The sequence below is a fragment of the Mastacembelus armatus genome, chromosome 21, assembly GCF_900324485.2.
Source record: "Mastacembelus armatus chromosome 21, fMasArm1.2, whole genome shotgun sequence".
In the NCBI taxonomy this organism is placed as follows: Eukaryota; Metazoa; Chordata; class Actinopteri; order Synbranchiformes; family Mastacembelidae; genus Mastacembelus; species Mastacembelus armatus.
Window position 1 is genome coordinate 28,671,912 of NC_046653.1, and position 17,167 is coordinate 28,689,078.

Here is a 17,167-nt window from a genome sequence, read left to right on the forward strand (position 1 = left end):
CCAGATTAAATTAATTTGCTGTTTTCTTTATAGATCCACCTGGTCCTCCATCCAACCCCAGGATTACAGACACCACAAAAACCACTGCAACTTTCACCTGGGGCCGACCCCACTATGATGGTGGTCTTGAAGTAGTCGGGTATATTATTGAATACAAAAAAGAGGGGCATGATGACTGGGAGACAGAGACGCACTATCCAGTGAAAGCTAATGAATATGTTATTGGTAAACTTCAAAAAGGAGGCAGATACAACTTTAGAGTCAGTGCTGTAAACACCGAGGGAGTTGGTGAACCTGCAGAAGTTGAAAAAGTGACTGAACTCGTTGACCAGGAGATGATGCCAGACTTTGAGCTGGATGCTGAGCTCAGGAGAACCCTGGTGGTCAGGTCCCGTGCTTCAATCCGTTTGTTTGTTCCCATCAGGGGTCGTCCTAATCCTGAAGTAAATTGGAGCAAAGATGATACCAACCTAAAAGCACGTGCACACATAGACACCACAGAATCCTACACTCTGCTGGTTATTCCTGACTGCACCAGATATGATGCAGGAAAGTACCACCTCTGTCTGGAGAACGTTGCTGGAAAAAAGACCGGCTTTGTAAATGTGAAAGTTCTGGACACACCAGGACCACCGGCCAACCTCAAACCTAGGGAAATCACTAAAAACAGCATTACTCTCCAGTGGGAAATCCCAATAATTGATGGTGGTTCTAAGATTCACAACTACATTATTGAAAAGAGAGAGGCCACCAAGAAGGCCTACACTGTGCTTAGCACAACATGGCAGAAGTGTACTTTCAAAATTCCAGACCTTGAGGAGGGAGCCTATTACTACTTTCGTGTCTCTGCTGAGAATGACCTGGGCATAGGTGAACCTGCTGAAACCCCTGAGCCTATCAGAGTGTCCCAGGCCCCGTCTGCACCTGAGAATTTGTATGTCACAGATGTGACAGCTGATAGTGCTAACCTTGCATGGCCAAAACCCCTGCATGATGGTGGCAGCTTAATTACTGGATATGTCATTGAGGCCCAGAAGAAGGACACTGACCAATGGGTCCATGTGGTCACCATCAAGGCTCTAGATTACACTGTCACAGATCTAGTTGAGGGAGCAGAATATACCTTCCGCATAATGGCTGTCAATGCATCAGGCAGGAGTGACCCCCGTGACAGCAGGCCTGTTATTATTAAAGAACAGACTTCTGCTCCTTCCTTTGACCTGCGAGGAGTCTACCAGAAGACGGTTATCGCCAAGGCCGGAGACCGTGTCAGGGTAGAGATTCCAGTGCTTGGCAAACCATGGCCGGTGGTTTCTTGGAAGAAAGATGACACAGTGCTCAAGGAGACACAAAGAATCAACACTGAAACCACACCAACATCAACAATCCTCAACATAAATGAAATCAGGAGGACTGATGGGGGCCAGTATTCCATGACTGGAAAGAACATGCTGGGTACAGTAACTGAGACAATCACAGTCCTGGTCCATGATATTCCAGGTCCTCCTACTGGTCCCATCAAGATGGAAGAGGTCTCATGTGATTATATTCTTATGTCATGGGAGGCACCAGAGAATGACGGCGGTGTTCCTATCAATAACTATATTGTTGAGATGCGGGAGACTACTGGCACTTCGTGGTTAGAGTTGGCAGCTACAGTCATCCGCACCACATTCAAAGCTGCCCGACTCAACACTGGAACCCAGTATCAGTTCCGTGTTAAGGCCCAAAATAGATATGGTATTGGACCATGCATTATTTCTGATCCAGTGGTGGCTGCCTATCCATTTGATGTGCCAGGCCAGCCAGGCATTCCTGTGGTTACATCTTTTAGCAGGGATGCTATGACTCTGAGTTGGAATGAACCATCCTCTGATGGAGGTAGTGCCATTCTGGGCTATCATGTGGACAGAAAAGAGAAAAACAGTATTCTATGGCAGAGGATTAGCAAAGCTCTTGTTGTTGGAAATATCTTCAAATCAACAGGACTTGTTGATGGAATTGCTTATGAATACCGTGTTACTGCTGAAAACATGGCCGGTCTCAGCAAACCAAGCAAACCCTCTGAGCCTACATATGCTTTGGATCCAGTTGATCCACCAGGCAAACCTGTGGCATTGAATGTAACCAGACATGAAGTGACACTGTCATGGACCAAACCCGAAGGAGATGGTGGATTTTCCATCACAGGATACACAGTTGAGAGGAGAGAGATGCCCAATGGACGCTGGCTCAAGGCCAACTTCAACAACATTCTAGAAACCATCTACACAGTCAGTGGTCTCACAGAAGATGCGACTTACGAATTCCGTGTGCTTGCTAGAAACTCAGCTGGTGCTGTTAGCGCTCCATCCCACCCATCAGAGGCAATCACATGCAGAGATGACATTGAAGAGCCCAGGCTTGATGTAGACACATTATATAGTAGTAATGTTGTTGTCATGGCAGGAGATGTCTTCAAGCTGGAGGCCAATGTGACTGGCAGGCCACTCCCATCTGTCAAGTGGACCAAAGAAGGAAAGGAGCTTGAGGATACAGGCAAGCTAGAGATAAAGACATCTGACTTCCACACAATTCTAATAAATAAAGATTCTCTGAGGAGGGATGGTGGTGCTTATACCCTGACTGCCAGCAATCCAGGTGGCTTTGCTAAGTTCACATTCAATGTCAAGGTGCTTGACAGACCTGGACCACCAGACTCCCTCACTGTTACCGATGTCACTGCTGAGAAATGTGTCCTGAACTGGCTGCATCCAACACATGATGGTGGTGCCAAGATTGAGTACTTTATCATTCAGAGACGTGAAACTAGCAGGTTGGCATGGACAAATGTGGCCACAGACCTTCAGGCGAACAGGTTTAAGGTCACCAAGCTCTTGAAAGGCAATGAGTACATATTCAGAGTCATGGCTGTTAACAAGTACGGTGTAGGTGAGCCCCTAGAGTCTGAACCTGTCATATGTGCCAACCCCTATGTACCCAGTGATCCACCACATCAGCCTGAAGTCACCACCATTACCAAGGACTCAATGGTTGTTTGCTGGGAGCGTCCTGAACATGATGGAGGCAGTGCAATAAACACCTATATAATTGAGAGAAGGGATAAGACTGGCTTGCGCTGGGTGAAGTGCAACAAAAGGACTGTAACTGACTTGCGATTCAAGGTCTCTGGCCTCACACCAGGACATGAGTATGAATTCAGAATTTCTGCAGAAAACAATGCTGGTCTAAGCCAGCCTAGTCCTGCCAGTCCTTTCTACAAAGCCATAGATACTATCTTCAAGCCTGGGCCCCCAGGCAACCCCAGGGTGCTAGATACCACCAAGTCCTCTATCACACTTGCTTGGAACAAGCCTGTCTACGATGGTGGCTCTGAAATCACTGGTTATATCGTGGAGACCTGTCTGCCTGAAGAGGATGAGTGGACAATTCACACTCCCAAGAAAGGGTGGACAGCCACGTCCTTCACTATCACCAACCTGAAGGAAAATCAAGAGTATAAAATCAACATCTGTGCCACAAACTGTGAAGGAGTGGGAGAGCCTGCTGCTGTCCCTGGAACCCCTAAGGCTGAAGAAAGACTGCTTCCTCCAGAAATTGAACTTGGAGCTGAACTCCGTAAAGTCGTCTGCATCAGAGCATGCAGCACACTTAGACTCTTTGTCCCTATAAAGGGCAGACCAGCACCTGAAGTTAAATGGTCAAGAGAGCATGGTGAATCACTGGACAAAGCTAACATTGAAATCACCCCATCATTCACCACTCTTCAGGTAGACAATGTGAACAGGTTTGATGCAGGTAAATACATGGTGACGGTAGAGAATTCCTCAGCAAGCAAGACAGCGTTTGTTAATGTCAGGGTGCTAGATACTCCTGGAGCACCTCAGAATCTGATAATCAAAGAGGTCACTAGAGATTCAGTTTCCCTTGTTTGGGATGCACCTCTCATTGATGGTGGTTCCAGAGTCCGCAACTACATCGTGGAGAAGCGTGAGTCAACCAGAAAGGCCTATTCAACTGTCTGTGCCAGCTGCCATAAATCAAGCTGGAAAGTTGGAGACCTGGAGGAAGGAAAGATGTACTTCTTTAGAATTCTGGCTGAAAATGAATATGGCATTGGCCTCCCATTAGAGAGTATTGAACCAATCAAAGTGTCAGAGAGACCTCTACCACCAGGCAAAGTGTCCGTCTGTGAAGTTACTGGAACCAGTGTGACACTCACTTGGGAAAAGCCTGACCATGATGGTGGCAGTAGAATCACAGGATATATTGTTGAGATGCAGAGTAAAGGCAGTGACAAGTGGAGCCAGGTCATGGTGGTAAAAACCAATGAGGCATTTGTAACTGGCCTTACACAGGGAGAAGAGTACATGTTCCGTATCTCAGCCGCCAATGAAAAGGGAGTTAGCGACCCACGTTCTCTCAGTGTGCCCGTGGTGGCAAAAGACCTTGTCATCTCACCAACGTTCAAACTGCTTTTTAGCACTTTCAGTGTTCTAGCAGGAGATGATCTGAAGATAGATGTGCCATATGTTGCCTGTCCCAAGGCTACTGCAGTTTGGTTTAAAGATGGTGTTCTTCTTAAAGAAACAACAAGGGTTAATGTTGAAGCCACAGACAAAAACCTTCTCCTGGTCATTAAGGACGCTTGCAGAGAAGATGTGGGGACATACACCATCAAACTGACCAACACTGCTGGAGAGGCATCTACAGATATCAGTGTTGTTGTTCTAGATAAGCCTGGTCCTCCGACTGGGCCTGTTAGGCTGGATGAGGTCACTGCTGACAGTGTGGTCCTGTCCTGGAATGCACCAGAGTATGATGGTGGTTGCACCATCAACAATTATATTGTTGAGAAAAGAGACACATCTACTACTAACTGGCAAATTGTGTCAGCTACAGTGGCCAGAACCACTATCAAGGCAGCCCGTCTGAAGACTGGATCAGAGTATCAGTTTAGGATTGCTGCAGAAAATAGATATGGCAAGTCCTCAGCCATAGTCTCAGATACAATTGTTGCTCAATATCCATTTGAAGTGCCAAGCCAGCCACATTCCGTTGTTGTCCAGTCAGCCACAAAAGAGAGCATGGTGGTTGTATGGGAGAAACCCAGCAATGATGGTGGAAGCAAAATTCTGGGTTATCACTTGGATCTCAAAGAGAGAAATAGTATACTGTGGGTGAAACAGAACAAACAACTGATCCCAGAGACCAGATTCAAGGTTGTTGGCCTTGAAGAGGGTATTGAGTATGAATTCAGAGTCTATGCTGAGAACATTGTTGGCCTTAGCAAAGCCAGCAAAGTAAGTGAACTCCATGTGGCCAGAGATCCTTGTGACAGGCCAGGTAAACCAGAGGCTATTATTGTGACAAGAAACCAGGTGACCCTCAGATGGACCAAGCCCGAGTATGATGGTGGTATGAAGATCACAGGCTATGTGGTGGAAAAGAAGGAGGGAGCTGGCCGCTGGATGAAGGCCAGTTTCACCAACATCATTGAGACTGAATTTGTTGTCACAGGACTTACTGAAGATCAGATTTATGAGTTCCGGGTCATTGCCAAAAATGCAGCAGGTGTCTTTAGTCAGCCCTCCGATTCTACTGGAGCAATCACTGCCAAGGATGAGGTGGATCCACCCAAGATTGACTTGGACGCTAAGTACTCCCAGGGTGTGGTGGTAAATGCTGGAGAGACATTCAGGCTTGAGGCTGCTATCATTGGTAAGCCTGTACCCACAATACACTGGCTGAAGGAAGGCCAAGAGATTACTGAAGCAGCTCGTATAGAGCTTAAGAACACAGACTTTACAGCTTGTCTAGTTGTTAAAGAAGCCATTCGTGTTGATGGAGGTCAGTACACATTGCTAGTAAAGAATGTGGGAGGACAGAAATCTGTCAACATTAATGTAAAAGTCCTGGATCGACCAGGTCCACCTGAGGGTCCTATCTCCATTTATGGGGTCACCAATGAGAAATGCTCTATTGCCTGGAAACCTCCCTTGCAAGATGGAGGTAGTGATGTTTCCCATTATGTTGTTGAGAGGAGGGAAACCAGCAGACTGGTTTGGACTGTAGTTGAACCAAAAGTTCAGACACTGAACCTGAAAATCACCAAACTTCTTCCTGGTAATGAGTACATCTTCAGAGTGATTCCAGTCAACAAATATGGAGTTGGTGAGCCTCTGGAATCTGACCCAATGATTGCCAGAAACCCATTTGTTACTCCCAGCCCACCAACAGAGGTAGAAGTATCCACCATCACCAAAGACTCCATGGTGGTGACCTGGGATAGGCCAACAAATGATGGTGGCAGCCCCATCCAGGGATACATTGTTGAGAAACGTGACAAAGATGGAGTGAGATGGACCAAATGCAACAAGCGCACAGTTAGTGAGCTACGCTTCAGAGTGACTGGGCTCCTGGAAAACCATAGCTATGAATTCAGAGTTGCTGCTGAGAATGCTGCAGGTGTTGGCACACCTAGTGCGCCAACAGTGTACTACAAAGCATTGGATCCTGTCTTCAAACCAGGCCCACCAAACAACCCCAAGGTGATTGACACATCTAGGTCTACTGTTTCTCTGGCATGGGGCAAACCCATCTATGATGGTGGCTGTGAGATTCAGGTGTACATTGTTGAGGCCTGCAATGGAGCATCTGATGAGTGGTTTATGTGCACTCCTCCCACTGGAATCGCAGACACTAGGTTTACAGTGATAAAACTTCTGGAGAAGCATGAGTACCTGTTTAGAGTGTGTGCCATCAACAAAGTTGGTGTTGGTGAGCATGCTAATGTCCCAGGAAAAATTCTTCTGGAGGAGAAGCTTGAGGCTCCTGATCTTGACTTGGATGCAGATATGAGAAAGATGATCAACATTAGAGCAGCAAACACTCTTAGGCTATTTGTTCCTGTGAGAGGTCGTCCAGCTCCTGAGTTAAAATGGGGCAAGGCTGAGGGGGAAATTAAGGAGACTGCCCAGATTGACAATACAGGCAACTATGCTTCGCTTGTTATTGAGAATGTGGACAGATATGACAGTGGCAAATACACCCTGACTGCAGAGAATCCAAGTGGAGTGAAGTCAGTCTTCATCAGTGTCAGAGTCCTGGACTCACCTAGTCCACCAACTAACCTCATGGTGAAGGAGATTACCAAGAATTCTATCACTCTCACATGGGAGCCTCCACTTCTGGATGGTGGGTCTAAAATTAAGAATTATATTGTTGAGAAACGTGAGAGCACCAGGAAAGTCTACTCTCCTGTCATCACTTGCAATAAGATGTCATGTAAGGTTGAGCATCTTCCAGAGGGTGGAATTTTCTTCTTCAGAGTTCTGGCTGAGAATGAATATGGTGTAGGGCTCCCAGCTAAGACTACAGAACCAATAAAGATATCAGAGAAACCTCAGCCACCTGGCAAAGTCAGTGTTGTTGACGTTACTCATAGCACTGCAACTCTCACCTGGGAGAAGCCTGAACATGATGGTGGAAGTAGGATCAGTCACTATGAGGTAGAACTGGCACCTAAGAATAGTGAAGCCTGGTCTGTGTGTGCTAGTGTGAAAGCACTGGAGACTGTAGTGGCAAACCTGCTCAAGGGAGAGGAGTATCAGTTTAGAGTTGTTGCTGTAAATGACAAGGGCAGAAGTGACCCCAGGCAATTAGCTCAGTCAGTGGTAGCAAAAGACCTTGTGATTGAGCCTGCTGTTAGACCCAAACTGAAAACGTACAATGTGCAGGTGGGGTATGACCTCAAGATCGAGGTCCCAATTGCTGGTCACCCTAAACCAACAATAACTTGGACCAAGGATGGAGCTGCCCTTAAGCAGACCACCAGAGTCAATGTTACTGATTCCGCTCTTCACACCACCCTAACTATAAAGGATGCCACCAGAGAGGATGGGGGTATGTACACCATTAATGTTTCCAATGCCCTGGGTTCCAAGGATGCTACTATTGAGGTGATCACCCTGGACAAACCAGGCCCACCAACAGGCCCTATCAAGTTAGAGGACATCAGTGCTGAGAGTATCACTCTTATCTGGGAACCTCCTACATACACAGGAGGCTGCCCAATCTCTAACTATGTGGTAGAGAAGAGAGACACAACCACAACCAACTGGGTGGTGGTATCTGCCACTGTGGCCAGAACCACACTAAAAGTGACTAATTTGAAGACAGGTGCTGAATACCAATTCAGAGTCTATGCTGAGAACAGATATGGAAAGAGTTATGCAATTGATTCAGAGCCCATTATGGCACAGTATCCATTCCAGGAGCCTGGTCCACCAGGAACACCATTTGTCTCTTCATACACTAAAGACTACATGATGGTTGAGTGGCACAAACCCCCATCAGATGGAGGCAGTGCCATCTTGGGTTACCATCTGGAGAGAAAAGAGAAGAACAGTATCCTATGGACCAAGATCAACAAAATGCTTATCCAGGACTGCAAGTTCAAATCTACTCCTCTTGAGGAAGGAATTGAGTATGAGTACAGAGTCTATGCTGAGAATATTGTTGGCATTGGAAAATGTAGCAAAGTGTCTGAGGTTTATGTAGCCCGTGACCCATGTGATCCTCCTGGCCATCCTGAGGCTGTGATTGTAACCAGGCACTCAGTGAAGCTGAGGTGGACTCCTCCAGCGTATGATGGTGGAAGTTTAGTTACTGGCTATGTAGTGGAGAAACGTGACCTTCCTGAAGGAAAATGGATGAAGGCTAGTTTTGCAAACATAATTGAACATGAATTCACAGTCACTGGCCTGACAGAAGACTGTAAATATGACTTCAGGGTAATTGCAAGGAACGCTGGTGGTGCTATCAGCAAACCCTCTGATAGCACAGGAGCCATCACGGCTAAGGATGAAGTTGACCCACCTAAGTGTGAGACAGATCCTATGTACAACCAGACCCTTATTATCAGTGCTGGAGAAACTTTCAGTCTGGAGGCTAGTGTCGGAGGAAAGCCTGTCCCAGCAGCTCAGTGGTTCAAGGGAGATGTCGAAGTTGAAAACTCAGCAAGAGCTGAGATCAAAAACTCAGATTTTAAAGCTTTGCTTGCTGTGAAGGATGCCATCAGAGTGGATGGTGGGCAGTATACTCTGGTTCTGACTAATGTGGCTGGAACTAAGACTGTCCCATTCAGTGTTAAGGTACTGGACAGGCCAGGCCCCTCAGAGGGTCCTCTTACTGTCAGCAATGTCACTGAAGAGAAGTGCTCCCTATCATGGCTGCCCCCCAGGCATGATGGAGGAGCTAGCATTTCTCACTACATCATTCAGAAGCGAGAAACCAGCCGCCTGGCATGGACTGTGGTCTCCAGTGACTGTGTAGCTACTATGTTCAAGGTTACCAAACTTTTGAAAGGTAATGAGTACATCTTTAGAGTAATGGCCATCAACAAATATGGTGTGGGAGAGACTCTTGAATCAGCCCCAGTAGTTATGAGAAATCCATTTGTTCCTCCTGGCTCACCTCAGGAGCTTGAGATCACCAACATTACCAGAGACTCCATGACTGTTTGCTGGAACCGCCCTGAAAGTACAGGAGGCAGTGAGATTGTTAGTTACATTGTTGAAAAAAGAGACAGAGCAGGAGTGAGGTGGACCAAATGCAACAAACGCAGAGTAACAGACTTACGTTTCAGAGTAACAGGACTAACTGAGGACCATGAATATGAATTCAGGGTTTCTGCAGAGAATGCAGCTGGAGTGGGTCTGCCAAGCCAACCCACACCCTACCTAAAAGCCTGCGATCCCACCTTTGAACCAGGTCGTCCCACTAATGCCCATGTGGTTGACACAACTAAAGACTCTATCAGCCTGGCATGGCACAGGCCTATTTATGATGGTGGTTGTGAGATTCAAGGATATGCTATAGAAATTACTAAGGCAGATGAGGAAGAGTGGACCACATGCACCCCACCCTCTGGAGTTAATGCTACCAAGTTTACCATAACAAAGTTGACAGAGCACCAGGAATACAAGGTTCGCATCTGTGCCATCAATAAACTGGGAGTTGGTGAGCCTATTGAGATTCAGGGAGTTGTGATACCTATAGATAAGATTGATCCTCCAGAGATGATTCTGCATTCAGAGCTTAGGAAAGGAGTAGTGGTACGTGCAGGAGGCTCAATGAGAATCGGCATTCCATTCAAGGGTCGTCCTACTCCTGAGGTCTCTTGGGCCAAGGAGGATGGAGAACTACCCAGTAAAGTTCAAATAGAAACTGGGGAAGATTACACACAGCTTTCCATTGACATCTGTGACAAATATGATGCTGGAAAATACATCCTGAACTTGGAAAATAGTGCTGGCACCAAGTCAGCATTTGTCTCTGTTAAAGTTTTGGACACTCCAGGAGCTCCTCTAAATCTAACAGTAAAAGACGTTAAGAGGGAAAGTATCACTCTGACCTGGGAACCTCCTCTTATTGATGGTGGTGCAAGAATCAAGAATTACCTTGTTGAAAAACGTGAGTCCACCAGGAAGGTTTACTCTAATGTGGACAACAAGTGCACAAAGACAAGCTATCGGATCACTGGCCTCACAGAGGGAACTATCTATTATTTCAGAGTCTTGGCTGAGAACGAGTTTGGTGTGGGACAGCCAGCTGAGACTGAAGAATCAGTTAAGACCTCTGAGCCTCCTCTGTCTGTGGGAAAGGTCATCTTGAGTGAAGTGACCAAAACCACTGCCTCACTCTCCTGGGAAAAGCCAGACCATGATGGAGGTAGCAGGATCATGGGTTACTACATTGAGATGCAGCCTGTAGGTTCAGAGGAATGGGTGGTGGCTGCCACAACCAAAACTTGTGAGGGCACTGTCACAGGCCTCAGCGCAGGACATGAGTACCTATTTAGAGTGATAGCTTTCAATGAGAAGGGCAAGAGTGACCCTAGGCCTCTAGCTGCAACAGTGACTGCTAAAGATGTAACCATTGTGCCCAGTTTCAAGCTGACATTCAACACTTACAGTTTACAGCATGGTGAGGATGTGAAAATTGAAATTCCAGTGATAGGTCGCCCTGTTCCCAAGGTTGAATGGAAGAAAGATGGACAAGCTCTAAAGGAAACAACCAGACTAAATGTATCCAGCACAGCATCATCTACTAAATTATTTATCAAAGATGCAAATAAGGAAGATTCTGGTAAATATATTGTCACAGCCACTAGCAGTGCTGGAACTGCTACTGAAGAGATTACTGTTGTTATTCTTGATAAGCCTGGCCCACCCACAGGCCCTGTGAAGATTGAGGAGGTGAGCTCTAATTATGTCACTATCTCCTGGGAGCCACCTGAGTATACTGGAGGCTGTCAGATCAACAACTACATTGTGGAGAAGAGAGACACTACCACAACAGCATGGCATATTGTGTCTGCTACTATTGCGAGGACAACCATCAAAGTCACCAAGCTGAAGACTGGAGTTGAATATCAATTCAGAGTGTCTGCTGAAAATAGATATGGAAAAAGTTCTGCCATTATCTCTCCAGCTGTCATTGCTCAGTATCCATTCAGTGAACCTGCTGCCCCAGGAGCACCAATTGTTTTTGCTGCAACCAGGGATAACATGGTTGTTGAATGGAAACCTCCCACTAACAACGGAGGCAGCCCCATCCTGGGTTATCACCTTGAGAGAAAGGAGAAGAACAGCCTTTTGTGGACTAAACTCAACAAGCTTTTAATCACAGACACACATTTCAAGACTACAGAGCTAGAAGAAGGTATTGAGTATGAATTCAGAGTTTATGCTGAAAACATTGCTGGTGTCAGCCCAGCTAGCAAGGTCTCTGAAAGCACAGTTGCCAGGGACCCCTGTGACCCACCAGGCACTCCTGAGGCTATTGAAATTACCAGAAACCATGTAACACTTCAGTGGACCAGGCCTCAGTATGATGGAGGCAGTGCTATAACTGGATATATGATTGAGAGGAGAAAGCATCCAGATAAGCGCTGGATGAAGGCCAGTTTCACCAACATCATTGATACCCAGTTCACACTGACTGGCCTGACTGAGGGTTGTGTTTATGAGTTCAGAGTCATAGCCAGGAATGCTGCTAGCATTTCCAGCCGTCCTTCTCAGAGCACGGGAGAAATTACTGCCAAAGATGAAATTGAGGCTCCAGGAGCCACCATGGATTCTAGGTTCAAGGATCTGACTGTTGTTCATGCCGGTGAAACATTTGTTATTGATGCTGACTACACTGGCAAACCTCTGCCCGAGGTAATTTGGTTAAAGGATGGAAAAGAGATTGATAAAGCCACACCAAGAATGGAGGTCAAAACCACACTCACACATACAATCCTGACAGTCAAGGATTGTATCAGAGTGGATGGTGGCCACTTTGTTCTCAAACTTGTCAATGTGGGAGGAGTCAAGATGATCCCAGTTAATGTTAAAGTTCTGGATCGACCTGGTCCTCCAGATGGCCCACTCGAAGTCAAAGGGGTTACAGCTGAGAAATGTTATCTGCACTGGAGCCATCCTTTACATGATGGTGGAGCTGGAATTTCTCACTACATTATTGAGAAGAGAGAGACTAGTCGATTGTCATGGACTATGGTTGAACCCAAGATCCAAGCCATCAGCTACAAAGTTACAAAATTGCTGCCTGGCAATGAATACATCTTCAGAGTCACTGCTGTAAATAAATATGGTGTTGGCGAGCCTTTGGAATCGGAACCTGTTACTGCTCGTAACCCTTTCACCACTCCCAGTGCCCCCTCGACCCCAGAGGCCAGTGCTGTAACTAGGGACACCATAGTGCTTACCTGGGAGAGGCCAGAAGATAATGGGGGAGCAGAGATTGAAGGATATATCCTTGAAAAACGTGATAAGGATGGTATCAGATGGACCAAATGCAACAAGAAGAGGCTGACTGACCTGAGATTCAGATGCACTGGACTCACCGAGGGTCACTCCTATGAATTCAGAGTCTCAGCTGAAAATGCTGCTGGTGTTGGAAAACCTAGTGCACCCACTCAATACATCAAGGCCTGTGATGCCACTTACCCACCAGGACCACCAAATAACCCCAAAGTCACAGATCATTCGAGCACCACAGTCTCCCTTTCCTGGTCCAGGCCTATCTATGATGGTGGAGCACAAATCAGTGGATATGTTGTTGAAATGAAAGAGGCAGCAGATGATGAATGGGTTGTTTGCACACCACCCACTGGCGTGCAGAGTACACACTACACTGTAAAAAAACTGAAGGAGAATGCAGAGTACAACTTCCGCATCTGTGCCGTTAACAGTGAAGGAGTCGGAGAGCCTGTAGACTTACCTGTGTCTGTGATTGCTGCAGAGAAGCTGGAAGCTCCTGAAATTGAACTGGATGCTGACCTGAGAAAGATGGTCACTGTTCGTGCAACAGCTACCCTACGTCTGTTTGTGACAATAAGGGGAAGGCCGGAGCCTGAGGTCAGATGGTCAAAGGCTGATGGCACTCTGAATGAGCGTGCCCTGATTGAAGTTACAAGCTCCTACACAATGCTGGTGATTGAGAATGTGGACAGATTCGATACTGGTAAATATGTACTGACCCTTGAGAACCTTAGTGGTTCTAAATCAGCCTTCATCAGTGTCAGAGTTCTGGATTCCCCCAGTGCTCCCACCAACCTAGAGGTGAAGGATGTGAAGAGAAATTCAGTTTCCCTCTCCTGGGAGCCTCCTCTAATTGATGGCGGAGCTAAAATATCTCATTATATAGTAGAAAAGAGAGAGCAGAAGAGAATGGCTTTCACCAATGTTTGCAACAACTGTGTAAGAAACTCATACATTATTTCTGATTTGCAAGAAGGAGGCCGATATTATTTCCGTGTGATGGCTGTGAATGAGATGGGGGTAGGTCTGCCTGCCTCCACAGATCAAGTTAAGGTGTCTGAGGCTCCTCTGCCTCCTGGTAAGGTTGTACTGGTGGATGTGACTCGTCATAGTGTCACCCTTTCTTGGGAGAAACCTGATCATGATGGAGGCAGCAAGATTATAAATTATATTGTAGAGATGCAGCCCAAGGGAGATGACAAATGGAGTGTGTGCAGTGAAGTCAAAGCACTTGAAGCTACTATTGAAGGACTCACAACTGAAGAGGAATATTCCTTCAGGGTGATTGCTGTAAATGATAAGGGCAAGAGTGATGCCAAGCCTCTGGTAACACCTGTGATGGTGAAGGACATAACAATGGAGCCCATCATCAATCTGTTGTTCAATACGTACAGTGTCAAAGCAGGAGATGACCTGAAGATTGATGTCCCCTTCAAAGGCAGACCTCAGCCTGAGGTGTCCTGGAAGAAAGATGGCCAGGTGCTTAAGCAGACAACCAGAGTCAATGTTCTAACATGTCAGACATCATCTAAAATTATCATCAAAGATGCAACCAGGGAAGATGTAGGAAAGTATGAGATAGCTCTTACTAATTCAGTTGGCACCAAGACAGCTGAAATCTTTGTTATAATTCTGGACAAACCTGGCCCACCCAGCAACATTAAGGTAGATGAGGTGAGTGCTGACTTCATCTCTCTGTCTTGGGATCCCCCAGCGTACGATGGTGGGTGCCAGATAAACAACTATGTGGTAGAGAAAAGGGACACTACCACCACAACATGGCAGATTGTTTCAGCCACAGTAGCCAGGACATCAATAAAGGTGTGTCATCTTACTCAGGGAACAGAGTACCAGTTCCGTATTGCAGCTGAAAACCGTTATGGCAAGAGTCATGCCATTGACTCTGCTCCTATTGTTGCTCAGTATCCCTTTGAGCGTCCTGGTCCTCCAACCAACCTTCATGTTTCCCATGCCACCAAGATTGGCATGCTTGTGGTGTGGGGCAGACCTGCCAGTGATGGTGGGAGTACTGTTATTGGTTATCACATTGAATGCAAAGAACACAGCAGCATTCTGTGGACCAAGGTCAACAGAGGTCTGCTTACAGAAAACCAATTTAAGATGACAGGCATCGAAGAAGGTCTGCTCTATCAGTTTAGGGTCTATGCTGAAAATATTGCTGGCATTGGCCCATGCACTAAGCCAAGTGAGCCTGTGGCAGCCAGAGATCCATGTGAACCTCCACGTAACCTTAGAGTCACCAACATTACTAGGACCTCAGTCTCCCTCTTCTGGGAGAGGCCAGAGTATGATGGTGGAGTGAAGATTATTGGTTACATTGTTGAGCGTAAAGAACTTCCCAATGGTCGTTGGCTGAAATGCAACTTCACCAACCTACAGGACACCTACTTTGATGTTACCGGCCTCACAGAAGATGTCCAATATGATTTCCGTGTTATCGCTAAAAATTCTGCAGAAATGCTCAGTGTTCCATCAGAGACCACTGGTCCTGTCATAGTCAAGGATGATGTAGACCCTCCCACCATAATCCTGGAAGATAGATTTAGACAGCTAGTTGTTATTAAGGCTGGGGAGATCATAAGAATTGATGCTGAAATAACTGGCCGTCCACTCCCAGTTGTCACATGGTCCAAGGATGGAAAGGAGATTGAGGCCAAGGCTAGATGTGAAATCGTGTCCACCAATTTCACAACAACCCTGATTGTCAGAGATGCTATTAGGAGGGACTCTGGGCAGTATGTCCTGACCCTTCACAATGTTGCAGGAACAAGGTCTATTGCTATTAACTGCAAGGTTCTAGATAGACCTGGGCCTGCTTCAGGGCCTTTGGCAGTGTCGGGTCTTACAGCAGAGAAATGCACCATAACATGGGGACCCCCTCAAGAGAATGGTGGTGCTGAAATCATGCACTACATTGTGGAAAAACGTGAGACAAGTCGCCTTGCCTGGACTCTTGTCTACGGAGACATGAAAGCAACCACCTGTAAAGTAACCAAGTTGCTCAAAGGAAATGAGTACATCTTCAGAGTCAGGGGAGTCAACAAATATGGTGAAGGTGAGGCCCTGGAGAGTGAGCCAACAAAGGCCATGGATCCATTCACTGTGCCTGCAGCTCCCACTAATGTCCAGGTGACCTCAGTTACTAGTGAGGCAATGACCATCTGTTGGGAAAGGCCAGTTTCTGATGGTGGCAGCAGTATCTCTGGCTATGTGATTGAAAAGCGTGAGAAGACTGGCCTTCGCTGGTGTCGTGTTAATAAGAAACCGGTTTATGATCTCAGAGTCAAAGCTTCACACCTTCGTGAGGGCTTTGAGTATGAATACAGAGTGTTTGCAGAGAATGCTGCTGGCCTTAGTGCTCCTAGCATCCCTTGTCCACTCACTAAGGCTGAAGACCCACAGTTCCTGCCTTCACCTCCTGCTAAGCCTAAAATTGTTGACTCTACAAAGACCACAGTCACGCTGTCATGGAATAAGCCTCTATTTGATGGTGGCGCACCAGTGATTGGTTACAAAGTAGAATACAGAAACACCTTAGATGATGAATGGATTGTTGGAGTCCAGAAGACCAAGAACACAGAGTTTACAGTGGTAGGATTGACACCTGGGGTTGAATATGTTTTTGTGGTCAAGTCCATTAACAAGATTGGTGTCAGTGATCCCAGTCCTGAGTCAGACAAACAGGTTGCCAAAGAAAGAGAGGAAGAGCCTACCTTTGACATCAGCAATGAGATGAGGAAGACTCTTATTGTGAAGGATGGGAGTTCATTCACCATAACAGTACCCTTCAGAGGCAAACCCATCCCCAGTGTTACGTGGACTAAAACTGATGTTGACCTTAGAGTCCGTGCTGTGATTGATACCACAGACACTTTTACATCCATCACTTTAGAGAAAGCAACACGCAATGACTCTGGCAAATACACTCTCACCTTGTCCAACATAGCTGGAACCTCCTCCTTGACTCTCAATGTCCGAGTCCTAGACTCACCTGGACCTCCTGCACAAATAGAGATCAAAGAAGTGACCAAGACCTCTGCTACTGTAACCTGGGATACTCCTGAGAATGAGGGAGGGGGACCAGTCAAGAATTACCTTGTTGATATACGTGAGGCCAGCAAGAAAGGCTGGACTAGGTTGACTGACACATGCCCCCGACTGACATACAAAGTGACAGACCTGCAGGAGGGAAGTGTCTACTATTTTAGAGTGACAGGCGAGAATGAGTATGGTGTTGGTGTTCCTGCTGAGACAAAAGAGGGAACAAAGATCTCAGGTATTTTAAATTCATAGCATTATAGTGAATTTATAAACAA

General features: G+C 46.5%; 1 protein-coding gene across 9 annotated transcripts in view; it reads left to right on the plus strand.

Moving 5' to 3' along the window:
- The window catches only part of LOC113123841 (titin-like), a 218,002-nt gene that overhangs the window by 165,588 nt on the left and 35,247 nt on the right, over positions 1-17,167 (plus strand). For all 9 annotated transcript variants that reach the window (XM_026296157.2, XM_026296164.2, XM_026296162.2 and 6 more), the window contains one exon: positions 34-17,127. In XM_026296157.2, coding sequence (XP_026151942.1) covers positions 34-17,127 — 17,094 coding nt within the window. The remainder of the gene's footprint in view (positions 1-33; positions 17,128-17,167) is intronic.